General features: G+C 38.8%; 1 protein-coding gene across 3 annotated transcripts in view; it reads right to left on the bottom strand.

The window, feature by feature from the left end:
- Window positions 1-504: 504 nt before the first annotated feature.
- LOC102225148 (multidrug resistance-associated protein 4-like) overlaps window positions 505-17,948 on the bottom strand; it is a 53,972-nt gene continuing 36,528 nt past the window's right edge. The window contains exons 21-31 of one of the 3 annotated variants that reach the window (XM_023336988.1): window positions 17,306-17,456; window positions 16,563-16,682; window positions 15,309-15,419; window positions 15,050-15,150; window positions 14,422-14,613; window positions 12,139-12,294; window positions 7,777-7,866; window positions 7,146-7,318; window positions 6,170-6,275; window positions 4,552-4,686; window positions 505-1,854 (exon numbers count right to left, since the gene is read on the bottom strand). In XM_023336988.1, coding sequence (XP_023192756.1) covers window positions 1,777-1,854; window positions 4,552-4,686; window positions 6,170-6,275; window positions 7,146-7,318; window positions 7,777-7,866; window positions 12,139-12,294; window positions 14,422-14,613; window positions 15,050-15,150; window positions 15,309-15,419; window positions 16,563-16,682; window positions 17,306-17,456 — 1,413 coding nt within the window. In that variant the 3' untranslated portion in view covers window positions 505-1,776. The remainder of the gene's footprint in view (window positions 1,855-4,551; window positions 4,687-6,169; window positions 6,276-7,145; window positions 7,319-7,776; window positions 7,867-12,138; window positions 12,295-14,421; window positions 14,614-15,049; window positions 15,151-15,308; window positions 15,420-16,562; window positions 16,683-17,305; window positions 17,457-17,948) is intronic. The other 2 variants (XM_023336989.1, XM_023336990.1) reach the window with 2 other exon arrangements.

The raw sequence follows: 17,948 nt of genomic DNA on the forward strand, positions 1-17,948 counted from the left end.
GGTTAAGTACATCCTTCTAAACCGGCTTAAGTGTTTACTGACAAGAATCTCTTAATGTGTAATCACCATCTGTGTGAAGCCAAATTAAACAGCTCCATTTCTAATGGATCTGGTAATGAAAATGGTGTAATAATAGAGTGGATAGCTACAACCCTTTCCTAATAAAAAAAAATTCACTTGACTCACTCGGTAATCACCAGGTAGTTTTCTTTCACCACTTACCAATTTGTAGCATCATGTTCAAGACCCGTTGTAACCACTGATCTGCCTGAGGCAAACATGCCATTCAGACCAGTAAGCATCTGAGGAGGGAGGAACTGTTTGTGAGTCAAGACGATCACAAGTTGAATGAACAGACATTTGAAGGGATATTATTGACACGTCGTTACAATCTCTGACGCAAAAACGCAAAACAACATCACCTCATTTCACAATCATCAGTCACAGCAGAAGATCTTTTTAAAAGTAAACTGCTACCACTGTGCTGTTGACTGTAGTAACTTTACTAATATTATATACTGCAGAGAGAGATTTGTTTAAAACTAGCATTGTTTGGAAGTCCTTGTATCCATTTTCTTCTTCTCGTTATTCAAATTTAGCAACTCTGCAATGGATGTACAGAGTTGAGCATCAGAATGTTCATTCTGATGCTCAACTCACAGTTGATGCACAGTGATTAATCTTTTAAATATAAATGCAACTAAAAATATGAGCTCAATATACAGCAATATATCTTAGTGGTTTATTCGTGTTAGCCTATACAACAACATGACCAAAAACAACATTGAATGTTTGCAAAAGTAGTGTTCTGGAGTGAAAGACATTAGCATTGAAAGATATTTGAATTCAGATTGAAGTATCAGTACTGAATCAAAATCCCCCAAAAACCTGAATCAGAACATCTAATAAAAGCTCTACAACAGTTAACTTAAGAAAGTGTAACAAAAGCAGAGAAACATTGTAGCTAAATCTTCAGAGCCATTAAAACTGGGGTCAGTTAATCCCAGTTTGTTCACCAATAGTGTGCTCGCTCATTGCCATTTCACATCATCCTGCTTTTGTACCTTTCTTACTTAATCATTGTGCAACTGATTATTTCTTTTAGTTGTTCTGTTTGTCAACTATAAAGAAAGATAATAAAATAAAACAATACAAAATACAGAAGGGGCAAAATGACCAACACCCAATTTGGTCAATTATTTCAGCCAAATGTTGTTCAATACCAGAGTTTAGGTAGACATAAAACCACTAGAGTCAGAGTGCAGGAAAACCGTTCAATTAAAACAATACAATTACGGTACTAACAATCAATAGTCTGATGAAGGCACAAATTACCCCAAACACTATTGGCTCCTGCTAGGGATTTTCTGTCTTTCCAAATAATAAAAAGTCTAAGGAAAATAATTTCTTCTTCCACATAATATTAGAATTTATTAAACTGCAATAAACATATTCGATGTCTCCCTTCTATTCATCAAATGTGCAAAGTAGAAGTTACCCAGGAGGACAGAACATACATTCATAAACGTAGCAGCAGGTAATCAATAAACAGTCACCCGGCTATATGCGGTCAATAAAAGGCACGGCCTGCTTCACAAAACTTCTCTGTTCCAGGCCAAAAGTCTTTGCCGATCAATGCAGCGCACACTAAACCTATAATGCCTGTTGGGAGTCTGAAGGCATTTTGTGTGCACATCAAGGAATCCAAGCATATCTGGGGAAAGATTTGGTCTCTGTTGTTCAGCACGAAAAGGACCACAGAAACTCTCCAAACCATCAAAGCGACGTCTCAAAGATGACACCGATGTCCTTGGTGCGCCACGTGTCGCTCTCTCCTTTTCTGTTCGCGTGAACCTGAAAGCGGATCAGGGAGGCAGTGTCACATCAGAGAATGCCAAGCACACTTCCCAAATCTGAGCTGAGATCAGTTAAGGTGTGATTTAAGACGGGATCCAGTCAGAGCGCGGTGAAGGGATTTATCATCCACTGAGGCAAGCCAAAGTGGCTTATTTAGCCTAACAAATAGGTGTGAAATTCATAGGAGGAAAATTTGGAAGATAATCACGGGAATTATTTGTGGAGGTAATTTTGTCAACTTCTTGGCTTAAAAACTATTAGAATAGGAAAAAGTGACTGTGAAAGCTTCACCCTACATTAGGTAGTAAAAGTATTCATGAGTAGATTTAAGTATTTTTATTTCAAATATCTGGAAGTTAAGAGCAAAGTGGAACTGTAGTCAAATCCCTAGTTTGTGAGCACAAACGTGGCAAATAAAGGTTTTCTCAACTCAAGTTGGAGACCAAGGCAGGGAAGATGGTTTTCAATTTGTTTTACCAAGACAGATTTAAAAATCTGTGGAGTGAATTTATATTCAGTCCACTTTACTCTGACACTTGAAACAAAACCAAGTGCAACTAACTGCCTTCAGACAACTTGTGTGTAATTCAACACTTGTATAAATACTGCTGCTTTTTCAGGGCTTCAGACCTTTTTAGGAGACTCTGGTAAACAAATAGGGTCAGAAAGACCAACAACAACACCAGACAGGTAACGGATAAAGTTGAGAAGAAGCTCAGGGTGGGGATTAATTTATGAAGCACTATTCTAAGCTTTAAATATTTCTCTGTGATCTGTTTAAAACCCCTTCTAACAATGGAAAGAGTAAGGCAAGGTTGCAGACCTACCAAGACATGGCAATACTAAATTGTCAGCAAGGAAAGGAGAATTAATCAGTAATGTGTAACTAATGTGTAATTTCTGGCCTTTATGTGAAAGTGGCAAGAAAAAAAAACATTTTAACGTCATAAAACCTTTCCAATTCGTCACAAGATATGTAAAAGAAAAAGTTGGTCTGGTTTAAACTTGAGGCCTCAAGTTTATCAGAAATCTAGATGTAGTAAAAAAAACCTAAACAACCTGAAAACACCACCATATTTTTACAACATGGTGCGCAACATGGTGTAGAAATACTTTTCTTCAATAGGGAAGAGGAAGATGACTGAAGCTAAATACATGGAGAATTTGCAAGAAACTCATTTAGAGACTGCACAAGACTTGAGACTGGGGAGGATTTTCAACATCCAGTAGCACAACAACATTAAACATACAATATAGATCAAATCATATCTCCATGTTTTGACTGGTCTAGTCAAATCCAGATTTAAATTCAATTGATATGTTGTTGCAAGACTTTAAGGCTGAAGCTCCCTATTCAGTCTGACTGAGCTTGGGTTGTTTTTCAAAGAAATAATTGAGAAAAGATTTCAGTCTCTAGATGTGTGCTAGAAACAAAAGTTCATTCTACAAAATCTTGACTCAATGGAGTGTAGTCACATACACGTTTCACAATTTTATATGGAAACAATACTGACAACCATGTGTGCTGTTCCTTCCATTCCTCATTTATGCGCAATATTGTGTTGGTTTATGAGATGGCAACTCATTTAAATACATAGTTTGTGGTTGGACCAAGACAAAATGTGAAAAATGTTTGATGGGTATGGATGCTTTTACAGGTAACAGTCTAACTAGTTTTTCTTTTTCAGCTCAAAGCTTGAGATGTACTGTCTGTTCCTGGATTTTCTTTCAACATGAACAAAGGAGGCAGAGGTTGATATCAGATTATTGAATGTATTTAAACCTTGACTGACAACTATAGAAACCTGACACACAACATGTAGACCATCTCAGTATTTAATAAGTGGTGCTAGACAGTTTTGGATGCTGACGTAATCTGATCTGTGGAGAGCAGCCTACAATGAAGAAAAGAAGAAACGTAAGGGCTCAAACAATGTCCTCACCAATCCGCCAGTGTGCAGGGTAAGACGATACCAAATAATGCCACAGTGTGCTGCGTCTTTGAAATCAGTATTTTACTCATTTCACTTCTCTGGCTGAGAAGATACAGCACCGTTGATAAATTTGTGCGCGGGACAGAGAGAAAATGAAATGATGCCCACTTTTTTTTTCTTATTTCACAAAGACCTGTTTGAAGTTGCTATATGGTATCTGTCGTCCCAGACAGATGCACATAAAATGGAATTGAACAATGAATAGCCAGCCCTTATCTGTTCAGTGTCTGAAGGGGAAATACATCACAAATGAATTTCACAGGGAAAGAAAAAATATATATACGGAGTTTCTTTATTACAGTAATCCCCATAGAAAGTTTATCCCGGATCACGATGAAGTTAAACCCAATATTCCCAAACGGATACAGTGCGAAGAAAGCTGCTTTTCTGGACTCATCACTTAAAATGATCTCAAAATTATATTATGAGAAAAGAGATATTATGGGAAGTTTCTTTGATAGCATCAGTGGATCTGAATCTACAAAGAGCCAATTTCTCTCTTAAAATTAATGTTATGGTGTCGCAAGGCTGCAAGTAGACACTTTAAATTAAAATGGTAATCAAGTTTCTTTGCTTTGCTTTGTCAGGGTCATGGACATCTTTTGTCACAGCTCATAATATTTTGGAGTCTCAGGAGATTAGTGTACGATGGCTGGTCTCTTATTTAGTAAGAGACCTGCTCTGGGACAGAGGCAGATACCTGCTTGGCCACTTGCAGCAGTGATGCAGCTTCGGCTTTGCCCGTTTTTTGGACCATCTGGTAGAAGAGCCCGTCCTGGTTCTGGAGCAGGACATACGGCTTGTCGTACTCCTGGATCCTGCCAGCATCCAGAACCTGCAATCACACGTGCAGCAGAATAATAGGTGTGTGGTCCAACACCTGTATACTTTACTTCAGGGAAAACTGACATTTCAGCTGTTTCACTGGCTGAGTGGAGCGTGCAGACGGTGCAAACTTGAATGGGGGAAACAGTGGTTCGGAGTGCAAAAGGAACCATCCATTTGGTGTGACTCAGGCGGCTTGCAAACAGCGGCGCCTGTTTCTGCTTGATACGGCCTCTGACAATGAGAGGAACCTGTTAGCAGAGCGAAAGCCTGCTGCGCTGACTCTGACAGACAGGAGATCAGAGATTTATCCATGTATTTACCCAGGCATTTGCAGAGGCCTAGAGGTGGTCCTCAGTCAAATCCAACAATCACACCCTCAAGGCACTCGAGAAAATTACCATCATTTCAGTGTCATGGCATGCTATGTAAACCACACAAAAAATAGTGCCAGTTCCAGCAGTTTAGAAAAGACTACAATTATAGCACAGACTAATTTAAACAAGCCCGATTCCCTTACAGCACTAATGAGCAGTTTGTCAACTGTGTCGATGAGAAAGGGAGACTTGTGCAGCTGCTGTCATAATCAATTGTTTATGAGCAGAACGCTGGAACACTGAGTTTGTATCTTGAAATTTGTTTTTAATTTGGGAAAGTCAACTCACACAGGTCACGGTTTTGTTCCCCCTCAGCACACGGGGGCATTTAACACAAGCATAGGTGTGAAACAGTTCGTGACACTTGGCTTTCCTGAGAAACGCTCTCAGTGGTCAAACAGCCGTCAGGTCGCGCTCCGTCCTCCGTAGAGGATTAACAAACACCGCCACGAATGCCACTAATTGGCACCTCTGCAGGCAGTAGCAAGAGAGAGCCAAAGATCAAGAGGCACAAGTGTGGATTCAATAAAAGTGAAAGCTGTGAGGGAGTAATCAACCCAGCTGTTGTGAAATAAGTGAATTAAATGGGTAAGTTGGGAGACGAGGCGCTAATAAAATAGAAAAGAAGTGTCTGGATTGTATGGGCCTCAGATGTGCTGACCAATGAAACAAAAAGTGAGTGGTAGTCTACCATTGTTTTAGACTTCTTTCCGATCTTACCCCTCACCTGTCTGCTGTGCTTCTCAGTCTTTATGATGCTGTTTATTCATTAATGTTTTCTCAAAAAACTTCTGAGGCTGGATTTACCTCAGATTAAATTACACACCAATTAACTCTATTTATTAAATACTTGTCTTCTTAAGCGGATATTTTTGTGAAACATTTTAGAAACTATATTATTTCCCTTTCACATCACAGTCAGACACTTGTTCCAGATGTGAAAAATTTTTATTTTGTTACAAGACCCTTCTTGTAACAAAATTATCTTAAAATACAGAATTTAACTGTATTCTTTTAAGGTATTTTCTGTTTTTAGCCTTTAGAAAAAAAAAATAAAGGAGCTCAAAACACCAACTGAAGTGCTGCACAATGGAAATTTACTGCATCCTTACTTACCAGTATTCTGTCACAGTCAATGATAGTGTTGAGCCTGTGAGCAATGGTGAGGACTGTGCACTCTTGAAACTTGTTCCGGATAGTCTGCTGGATCAGGCTGTCAGTTCTAAAGAAGCAGGGAACACAACACCTGAGAACACAAAAAACTTCTCTTCCTACAAAGCCTTGGGCAGGGATTTTACGCAGGCCAGAACAATGGCTCATCAGCTGCAAAGTATGTGTAAGAGTAGACAGAGGAAAAATGAGGACCATCAGGCGGTTTAAAATGAGCAGAAATGACAGATTTTGACATTGTGATAAGCATGTTTTGTTTTACTCTTTTCAATATATTAGCTTACTTACAGTCATCAGATCAGAGGGAGACAATCGGTCTGACATTTAGATTGATGTAAACCTACTGTTATTTAAAACTTAAAAGTTTCCTTTTTTTGTCAATGACAGACCCAATCAACATAAGTTAGGCTGTTGGGTAGTTTTCATAGTTTTATGGGAACCACTAGTGCTAAAAAGTGGTTTCCACTTCAAACACAAGCCATTTGAAAGTTACAGTTTCTGCAAAGTGTAGTCTATCCACTTTAAAGCTGCAAATAAAAAAAACTACCATTGCCGTCTGAGGAAATACACCGCTGCTGACTAAAATCAACCAATCAGAGCCAGGAGGAGGATCTTCTGGCTTCTGAAGTGATCAGTGTTCAATGACAAACAAAGATGGCTGTACTGGAAAATATAAGGAGACATATACAGTTCAGACCAAAAGTTTGGACACACCTTCTCATTGAATTCAATGAGAAAGTGTGTCCAAACTTTTGGTCTGTACTGTACATTCACTATTACAGTGTGTGTTTCAGTTTATTGTGTCATTTTTAATTATTTGAAGTGAAATACTTTGTGTACACTCAACCAAGAGAGAGAAAATACTATTATTAATCTTTTATTATTTAAAAAAAAAGTAAAAAGTAAAAAGGTGTTGCCTAACCTTGGGTCTACATTTGCTGTGGCTTCATCAATGATGAGGATGCGGTTTTCCCTGAGGATGGCCCTGGCCAGACACACCAACTGTCTCTGGCCCACGCTGAAATTGGAGCCCGACTCGGTCAGCACCGTTTCCAGCTTGTTGGGCAGCTCCTCCACCACTGCCTTCATCTGCACCTGCAGAGAGAGAGAGCACGCCCCCAACCCTTCATTACTCCTGCATAAAGGCATCCTGTGGAGATCTCTTTAAAGAGCCATCCAAACACACCCATTAACTGGTTGGCACAATGCAAAGCCAGGTCCACTGATGACCTTGGCCAGTGCTCTCTTGTGGCCAGCCTCTAACTTTAATCCAGGCCACCAAACCCATTCAGAAGCAGGACCAGGAGCTGAAGCCCTTCACGGTGGGGGGAACCTTCATCACGGTTGCCCTGACTGCCCAAACACATCTCCTCTTGCACTTTCAATGGTTCCCCGTTACAAGCCGCACATTGAGCTGGGCCCCATGGCCCTAATGGGATTTCCCCCCATGACTTGTGGTGAGCAGGGAGGCTGAATGGCAGCATTGTACAGGGGAACAGAGGGATCCCCCCTGGGCTGGTGAGGGGGAATCATTCAGAGCCACGCTGGAGTACCTCTTGGAGTGCATTCCACAGGTCCTCATCTGTGTGTTGCTTGAAAGGGTCCAGATTCTTCCTCATGGTACCCGTGAAGAGTACTGGGTCCTGTGGATAGATGGATATAGAAAGAGAAGGCCATAGCCAGTTAAAATAATGACGAAGGGGCAGATGTATAAAAGGGTTAAAGACAGGATTTATAGAAGACTGAGAGCCAATGTGTGAGGAGAGATGTTCACAAAGAACCTGCTCCACCGAGGAGCTCTATTCAATGCTAACTATGCTCCAATACATTGATCTTTTTAGTTAGAAAACAACAGCTTTGGACTGCTGTGATTGGAAAATAATTGTTTAGGTTTGTTTACAGTTATGATATGATTCAAAAGTGCAACAGGCTCATTATGACCTTTTCCATGTGGTAGCAACTCAAAAACATGAAGCTTCTGTCAGCAGGAACATATTGCTACATCCAATTCACCATGTGAAAGACCAGACTCAGATGTCAAGGAACCAGTAAGGGCAAAACATACATAGTTCACATCAGTTGTCTACATACACTCATAGGCATAAAAGCCATATTAATTTTGGACAATTACTGTCTTTTAGAGAAAGGCAAGTAGATACAATGAAGAAATAAAGACCTGCTTAGTGTTTTTGTTTGTTTTTTGGGGGGGATTTTTTGTGACTGACAAATAAAAAGCTTATTGCAAGGCAATAAAATTAAAAAAGGAGGGTACAATGAAACATCACACATTACTTAAGTTTGTACTTTGGGAGAAATCTTTATTTAAAAAAAAATACTGTCCAAGGACAGTCACAATAAAACTAGTTAACAGTTTTTGACTAAACCAAAACGAAGAAAAATAAAACAAATGTAGGAAATCCAAAAGAGCATTGTAACAGTTAAGTCTAGTTATTTTTAAAAGATAAAATTCAACTGAACCAATGTTTTATCTAGTCTTCATGTTCATGATCATGTTCTCCTTCGTATGGCTGCCTGGACAAAACAGTTTAATAATCACAGGTATAAACTGGTGTAAAACTCTTACTGGAACTGTATATGGTAAGCTGTCTGTATGCTAGAAGTCGGAGACCGTATTTGTCTTTAGTCGAGTTCAAAGGGCTCCCATTCCAGTGTAAAAGCCTCAAATAATGTTCAACATGTCTTTGTAGTTGAAATAAATCTGATTAAAATTCTTTTACAGATCAGATATGTCTTACTGAATACTGATCTCTTACAGCAGCTGAAGGAAACATTTTCAGATCTTATTTTTTTTCTGCATTGTTTTATCATGCAACAATCACTGGCAGGATTACTCTGGATTTAGCACTCTTAAGAGGTTCTAATTATCATGCCCACAAAAAAGATAATAATGACGTGTATAAGAGAGGTGATGCAGAGAGAGGTGATACATGGTAGCAGACATCTTTATCAAGATGTCATGTTTTCATCCTGTCTTAATCACAGTCTGTTAACTTTTAAAACAGATCTCAATCTGACCTCAGTTGTAGACAATACATTTATCTTCAAACTGCGAGATTAGACCAGTAAAAAAAAAAAAAGCAAATAATCAGTCTAAATAGATTCAATGTATTCATTAAGGTTACAGGATACCATGCAAGAGTTATTTTACCCGCTAAATTTTCTAACATGTTTTTCAAACAGCAGCTAATATTTTTTAAACATTATATTGGGATTTCATTTAGCAGATATATCTAAATGGAGTCGCTCATAAGAAAACAAGTCAGTAACGTGTGGTTCATTAAACAACAATGTAGTTTTGAGAATCACATTATGCTGAAATAACAGCTGCATGTTCTTTGCTGTGAGCCTCCATAGCACACATACACAGAATTAAACTTAAATTATTCTTTCTAAAAAGCTCAAAATCAGTTAAGCCTCTGTGAACATCATTCTAGCACATTAACATTTTTGATTGAAACCATTAGATCTGCTTATATTGTTGGAAGATGGACTTTTTTCCCAGTTAAAAGTCTTTGTAGTCCCTAACAGATTTTCTTCCAGGGTTTGCCTTTATTTAGTGACATTCATCCTCCCATCAACTCTAATCAGGTTTCCTATTGCTGCTGAAGAAAATCATCCCCATAGCATACTGCTACCACCGCCATCTTTCAAGGTAGAGATAATGTATTCATGGTTCTGCCACATAAGGTTTGTCTAACTGAGGACAGGAATTATGTCGCCTTTCTTTTAACAATTTAATAACCTCAGCACTTTTATTAAGATACCAAAGTATTTATAGTTACTGCTCTATAAGCACATAAGTGTGATTCACCATTTGCTGCCCAGGTAAAAAACACACTGTAGTGTACTGAAAAAAGGATAAAACAAACAATACATTTCCTCTGAGTTGAAAGTCTTTTAGAGCAAGTGAATAAGTTATTTTGCTATACTGCACCAGTATGGCAGCATGGTCATACCACAAGATGTAATAGTTGCTCCATTAATTTCAAATTCTCTCAGAGATTCTTGGTCAATCAGTTGCAAAGCTTTACAAATCAATCCATGTTCAAAATCATAAATACAGACTGCCAGCCAAAGATACACAATCTTTCAGTTTATAAAGGTCTAACTAAAAAATGCTTTTGTGCATCAATCAATCTTGAGACTAGAAATCAAACAGCAACCAGCCTGTCTGCACTTCTGCTTTAGTTTATGTATGTTTGTTTTAAGCCAATGATAAATTTGTTTCCCACTTCAAAATTATGTTCACCTTTGTGTTGGTGAATCACAAAAAATCCCAATGAAATACGTTGAAGATTGTGGTTGTAGAGTGACAAAATATGAAAGGGTTTACATGGTATTTATAATTTCACAAGGCACAATAAACAATTCCGACCTTAACAAAGCATCAAATAACATTTCGTGTCAAAAATGAAAATCGCATCTCAACAAGTCGCATCCTGTGGGGTCAGAAGGATCAAGACCAACAGCTCAGTTTCCATACAGAATAATAAACCTTTCAAAACCTAATCCCTGCTACCTGCGCTCTCCCAAAATGTTCCACCTCTTCACCTCCAATGAGCTTTTCCCTCTGTCACCAAAATACCACCTTGTCATAAAGCCAGCCGAAGTCCTAAAGCAGACTAGTTCTGTGACACACTTTAATTGAGGATTCAGTGTTAGGTTGGAAAACTGCTTTCAAGCGCAGCTTTCCATGCGCCAATTATGTGCTCCAGCAGTTCCAAGCCCTCTGTTTGCCACAGAATTCATGTTACACTAAGACATTCCTGAGGGTTCAATAGAGACTGAAATGGATCCCTTTTAATGCCATATGCTGCTACAAATCTATCAGAACCAAATCTCATCAATAGGACATTCAACTTAAAATTTTCTTGGAAAAAAGTAAGACTACCAGCAATAAAGACAGTTGACAGTGAAAGGTTTCCTGGATATTGTATTATCTGTGATATTCATTAAAATAATTTAAATATTGAGTTTTTTAGGTTAATTTATATGAATGCAAAAGGTAAAAAGTTTCAAAAACTTTTCTAAGTGCTGCCTACATAATGAAAATATCACACTGTATGACAGATGAATGTGCAGTGGAAGCTTTGGCTCGTAACCTGGCACTTTTTAAGTCTTCCCTTTAGGAGAGGCAAAGTAAGTAAACAAAATCCCATCAAACATACATCATATCCATCTCTAACTAGTTTAGACGAGGAAGTAAAACTTCATCTGAAGAGGCAGCGATGCCAGAAACCTATCAAATCCACAGAGGAGCATTAATGAAATTGTTTTTGGGCATCTTGGCTGCAGCCGAGAAATGTTTGAGACTTGGGCTAAGTGACGGTGTTCGCTGTGAATCTGACTGTGAGGATGGGGAGCTTCTTTTAAGCAGCTTTCCCATGTTTGGGGGGTAGAGGGCTAATCCTCTGTCAGGGATGGGGAACTGCTCTCTTCACAGTACAGGCCGTGGGAGTCTTCTCCCCTCCCTCCACTCTGCTGACACCCACCCGCAGGCTGGCATTTTCTTAATGCCGTATCAGTTTCAACAAGCGGAAATAAAGTTAAACTGTCTCAAGGCATCCGTTTGTCTCACTTTCAGAAATCCCCAGAGAGACGACTGTAATTCTCTTCACTTGCTTTGGCTTTTTAAAAGCCAGGAGTACAAAAAGAGGAGGAACCAAAGCAAGAAGCTGTTACCATCATTTCTCAATCATAAGGAATCAGTCAGAGACTTTCACTTAAGCTGTCAAAGCCAAAGGTTAGGTAGTGGCAGAAGAAGACCAAGTTAAACAGAGTACTTTGTTTACTTGATCAGTTTTCTCTCTTTAACTATTGTTCATAACATGCAGTTTTAGCTTCCAACTACAAAGACATAGCTCACAGGAATAAGACAGTTCTTAATGGCGTACCTGAGGGATAATTGACATTTTCTGGCGCAGCGTGTGCAAGCCGATCTCTGAAGTCAGAATGCCGTCAATTGTTATTCTTCCCTCAGGTTCTCCCAGTCTGAACATAGCAGAGATGAGGGAGCTTTTACCAGCACCGGTGCGTCCGACAATCCCAACCTGTAGAGGAGAGAAAGAAATTTCAGAGCACATCCATAAAACACTACAAATTCCCCAAAATCTTCTAACACACACTATTCTGAAGGAGAATTTCATGTGATGTTTAAAATTATTTTGCTTGTATAAGATCAGGAACTTTTTTTCCTTTTTTTAAAGTGTGTTTTGTATATACAAAAAAAAACACTTACATTGGCCAACCTTTGCATTACTAGAACACAAAGGTAAAAATCATTGATCGGCTCCTCATTATGATCCTGTTGGTGGGTTGGGTAAATTAGTCAATAAGATACATTTTTGCCTTCGTTTGATGAGTTGAAACATGAATTAAGAGTCAAGCCTAAGTTTGACAAGAAATAAACTCAGAAGCCTAGATGGCTGAGTCAGAGTATCTTCAAAACTACCCCGCCTGTGGCCTTTTCAACAACAGTGGTTAACCAGTAATAGGGTGATGTGCAGGCAAAGCTCATTGATGCACGTTGGGAGGGAACAACAAGAGCTACTGAAGCTCAAATTACTGACAGAGTTAATGGTGGTTCTGATTGAGGGATGTCAGGACACACACTGCATCACAGTGTTGTTGTGTATGAGGCTCCACAGCCGCAGACCAGTGAAGATGTCCCTGCTGACCCACATCCTGCTCTGAAAGTGCCTAGAAAGAGAACATGAGCCTCAGAACTAGATTACAAAGCACTGGAGAAGGTGGCCTAGTCTAATGAATCACTTCTTCTTTTACGCCATGTCGACGGCCAGGAGCATGTCCGTCAAATACGGAGAAAGACATGGGATCTGAATGTACGGCAACTGGGGTAAATATTCCACTGGAAAGGTTTGGTTGCTGGCCTCCATATGATTTGACAAGTCAAATCTCAATTCATGCAGGCCCCATCTTGCAACTTCTGGGACTTAAGAAATCTGCTGCTACTACCTTGGTACTAAATACCACAGCACACCTCTGGGGATCAAGTGGAGTCTGTACCTCAATGAGTAAGGACTATTTAGGAAAGAATGCTTTTGAAACATTGAATATTTAACTTCTTTGCAGTATGTGTGTTGCTTTTGATGTTTCATCATTCTAAATAGTAAGTGTATATTGGCATTGGCGTTGTAGAATTGACAATGTTCTGCTGAGTCATGCCTGGGTGCGTTACTTTTCCGTGACGTTTTTGTCACCCAATAAAGCATCAAGTGACCACTTGGGAATTAAAATTCTATGCTCTGTGAATGCATCCAAGCAGTCAGATAATTATTAGCTGAATTGATCAAAAAGTAGGTCAGTTATTCTCATATCTTCCAGCACCATAGAAACAAAAGGAAGATATGCAAACTGATATTATAGTTTGCACAAATAGTTAGCCTATTTCTTCAATATTGCCATGATGATCTGAACAGCTGGTTACCAGTAATGAGTGAATTCCAAAATCTATATTGTGAATTACATTTAGCTATATCACAGAATAAAAAAATTCTTGACTAGAAGTGTGAATAAATCTGATTTTGGGGAAAAGGAAAGTGTCCTTACAAAGCCATTCCTGTCGACTGGTAAAGATTTCTTTACAACTGTTTCCAATTTAAGGCAACAGTAAAATATCTATTATTAAAGCTATGAGGTGCATTGAAAAAAAAAAAGGTGTCAGGGGAAATAAGATGCACACCACCTCTTATAACCCCATGGCATGCTGCAGAGGTCCCTCCCATGGGCTGTCGGAGCCAGGGCCTTTTCACTTATCAGCCCATCCATTGTGAAATCAGCTGCCCTGGCCAACCATAACCATGCAAAATACACCCCCTGCATTAAACACAATTTCAATCATCCTTAACCATCTCCCCTCTGCCTTCCTCTGCCCCTCTCCCTCGGCCTCTCCTCTCTCTTATACTGAATAAACAGTTGTCACCGTCAGGTAGCTCAAAATGCAAATTGGAAACAAATGGATCCACTTGAACAGTCTTAATTACATGATATGTATTCCATGAATCACAAATGGTATAGTCCTGAAGATTCAGCAGCACAATATGATGTCCCTTTAATAATTGATTCAGAAATAATGCCACATAAAAAAAAAAAGCACACCACGCCTCCCAAACTGGCTGCATATCAAGTCACGCACAGGTGGACGTAAAGACAAAAACCTTTTCTCTGGACGTGAAGACAAAACTCAGATTCTTTAGGACCAAAGGGGAGCTGTCGCTGTAAGAAAAGCTAACGCTGTCAAAGATGATGGAGCCCTTCTGGGGCCAGTCTCCAGGAGGCTGCTTGTCCGTTTCCCAAGGTGCTTCACTCTCCAGCTCTGCATATTCAACCACTCTCTCCACAGATGTCATCTAGAATGAATAACATACAGGATTTAAGTAAATCTTGTCAAAGAACTTTGCTTTCAACTACTCTGGTTATATGAAAAAGCTCTCCAGTTTCTGAAAGCATTAGGCTATTAATTTATTATTCTCACAATAGAAATGGTTGCCTAATTCTAAAGGATAATTGGATTTAGTTGAATTATTTAGGGCTTCATGACTTCACTTAAAAAGATTTGGGAGTCAAAGACAGATTACAGTGCTAATAAAATTGAAATACACAAGGATACATTTTAGAGTCTTGTTCTCAAGTCACAATTTTTTATGCAAAAAAATATATATAATTTGAGGTAGCCTGGGTTAGCTGACAAACACTTTTGGTGTAAACCTTATTCAGAAAACATCAAAATGTGAGCCAGGTACGTACAGCATTATGTTATGACGCAAACACTGTAAATGTTCTCACCAGGTTCTCAATCTCTGCACTCTGTCTGACTCCCCACTGAAACATGCCTGTGAGAGTAACAGCATATGACAGAGCCAGGCCCACAGCACCTGGCTCCAGTCCTTTAACACAAGGACAAAAGGGAAACACGCACCTGTGTGATTTCACAGCAGTATTCTTAATAACTGTCAGATATTAATATGAATTATTTAGGGCTTCATAACTGTCAGATATTAATAATCCTCTTCATGTGGGTGTATGTCTGTGACCAATACAGTACCATCCCTGAAGTAGAGGCAGCCAAAAGCTGTAATCGTGACAAAAATACAGCAAATTCCATCAAGACGCACAGCAAACCAGCGTGAAGTGGTCAGGAAGAGGAACCAGGCTTCTGTTAGCAAAAATAACAAGGACACAGTTAACATGTTTTTTTTCTTCTTCTAAATCCCTTAAATTCCTAATGCCACAGAAATAAAATAATAACTCTTAGTTCAAGATGCAGTAGTGACTGACATGTGGAACCACTCCATCTGGACACTTCATAATTCATAATTCATAATTGCAAAAGGTCATCCCAATTTCCAGCACAGCCAATGTACTTAAAATGATAACTTGTCATCATAGCCATTAGACATTAGTTTAATACATTTTTTTTATCATGATGTGGCATCTATCCTGTTTGCGTGAACAGAAAAACATACAAATCGGTGTATTCAACAAATACAAGAAATGTAGAAAAGGTTCAATAACCTGGTTTCATTGACATGCACACCCTTAAACTAACATGTTCCAGTCCTTTTTAAATTTTAGCATTTGGCAACAATTAAATATATATATATATATATATATATATATATATATATATATATATATATATATATATATATATATATATATATATATATATATATATATATATATATACTGTATATTCCTACAGTGTAGCTTGGTGGTGGCAGCATCATGCTCTGGGGATATATTTTTTAAACTGGACCTGGGGATTTCGCCCGAATGGTTGAAATTAGGAACAGTTACAAATGCCAGCCTGTTTTGAGGCAGAGCGCACATTGTTTATGACATCACAATGACTCCATGTATACATCCAGATCAACGAAATCTGTCTTCACCAGACAAATAATAAAGTTTTGAAAGCAGAGGTAAATTTAACAGAGTATGTGTGGGGTAATCTGAATATGGATTGTAATGTACAGTTAATATTAAAAAGAAAAACATTAGGTGCAGAAAGTATCAGTGTAAAGATATTCATACTTATCCAACCAAGTCAACAGGCCTTTCGTGTTTTGTTTTTTCTCTATTTAATTGTTCGTCTCAATTTAGCCATTGATTTGTAAAGGATTTAAAAATTTTAAAAATAGTTTTGAAATTATCAGGGTCTCTTTTTATAAGCAGTTTTCGCACTCTTTAGAGTAATATTTCCTGTAATATTTCCATATACAGATTAGTCAAGGCCACAGGATTTGGATCAACATTATCTGTCATTTTCCATTTTAAATATTTATTTAATAAATCTAACCTGAATGAAGATCTTGATACTTGTCAAACATTTGCTGAAACTGATGTTGAACTCTGAAGGCACGAATGGTGCTCAGGCCTTGGAGAGAGGAAGAAAGGTGGGAGAATACAGGACTCCGAGCTTTAAAAAAAATCAAAGATCAAATAAATGTTAGCACATGAACAAATAGAAAACAGGTGATGGTCAACTGGTAAAGTACATCATCATTCTTTATCTTTAATAATTGTAATTTTGATGCAGCCATATATTGTCTATAGTAATAATCTTTTGGGTATATATTTTCAAGTGTGTTTATTAATAGATGTAAGTTATTAAATGGCTGCCTGCAAAATATCTGTATGTATTCCATCAGACAAACAGTTAGCAGTCATCTTCTGCTTTAGTTTGTTTTAGCAAAAACTTTTATTTTATTCGTCTTTTGTCTCTATTATTCTAGACTTACAAAGTCACTGAGAAAATCCAAATATTTCCTTTCAGCCCTAAGGTTTTAAGCTTAGAATAAAGAACAAACTATGGCCTAGTCATGCCCACTTGGCATTTTTGCTTTTGTATGTGATGTCATGAACCTTAATCTCTTGAGGAAACTGCTTGTGGCTGAGCCATAGGTTACTGCCACCTTTAGCCTTTATGCTAATAACCATGGCTTTCTGTCCTAGTCCATTAGCATTCCTGTGGTCGACTTTTGTCTATCACCACAAATGGAAGAGCCCATCCCCACACAGCAGAACTGTTTTAAAAATTACTTGTAGACTCTAGCCGCTTGATGTCCCTGGAGGTCTGCAGAAAATAGTGTCGCAGGAAAAGGAAGACGGCGAGTAGAGGGACAACGGGAATAAGAATCCCGGGGATAATGACACCGGCTACAGCAATAACTCCGATGACTTGCAGAAACACCTGAAAAAGAGAAGAGGAGGTATGAGCCCCATATTCAGAGAACACGGTGCTCTGCTGAGTGGGGTGACTTTGGAGCACTGAGGCTTGCTTCTCAAAACAGAAAAGGAGAATGTACAGTATCTTTCTGCTTCATGTGAGACCATTGGTTAAATAACAGCAGGTTGAGGGATTGGGTTTATGTGACTCACAGTGTGAAAGGAAAACGATCGCTGCGCTAATTCTCACTTAGTAGCAGGTGAGAATTTACCACTTGGCCACAGCAGCCGCATATCCCCAGCTCTCTTGGGCTTTCCCTTCAACACTTCTGGCCTGTAAGCCTCGCTGGCAGAACAGCCAGCCAATGAGGATGGCCACAGTGACTGGCAGAGAGCTCTGGGAACCACACTGTGGGTGTCTGATACATGACAGTATAACTGCACAACCCTCAACAACACAGTGACTCATCACCTTTGTTAATGGCTCTGTGACACATCTAAACCAGGACAGCAGTAA

This window comes from Xiphophorus maculatus, chromosome 7 (genome assembly GCF_002775205.1).
Source record: "Xiphophorus maculatus strain JP 163 A chromosome 7, X_maculatus-5.0-male, whole genome shotgun sequence".
Taxonomy (NCBI): domain Eukaryota; kingdom Metazoa; phylum Chordata; class Actinopteri; order Cyprinodontiformes; family Poeciliidae; genus Xiphophorus; species Xiphophorus maculatus.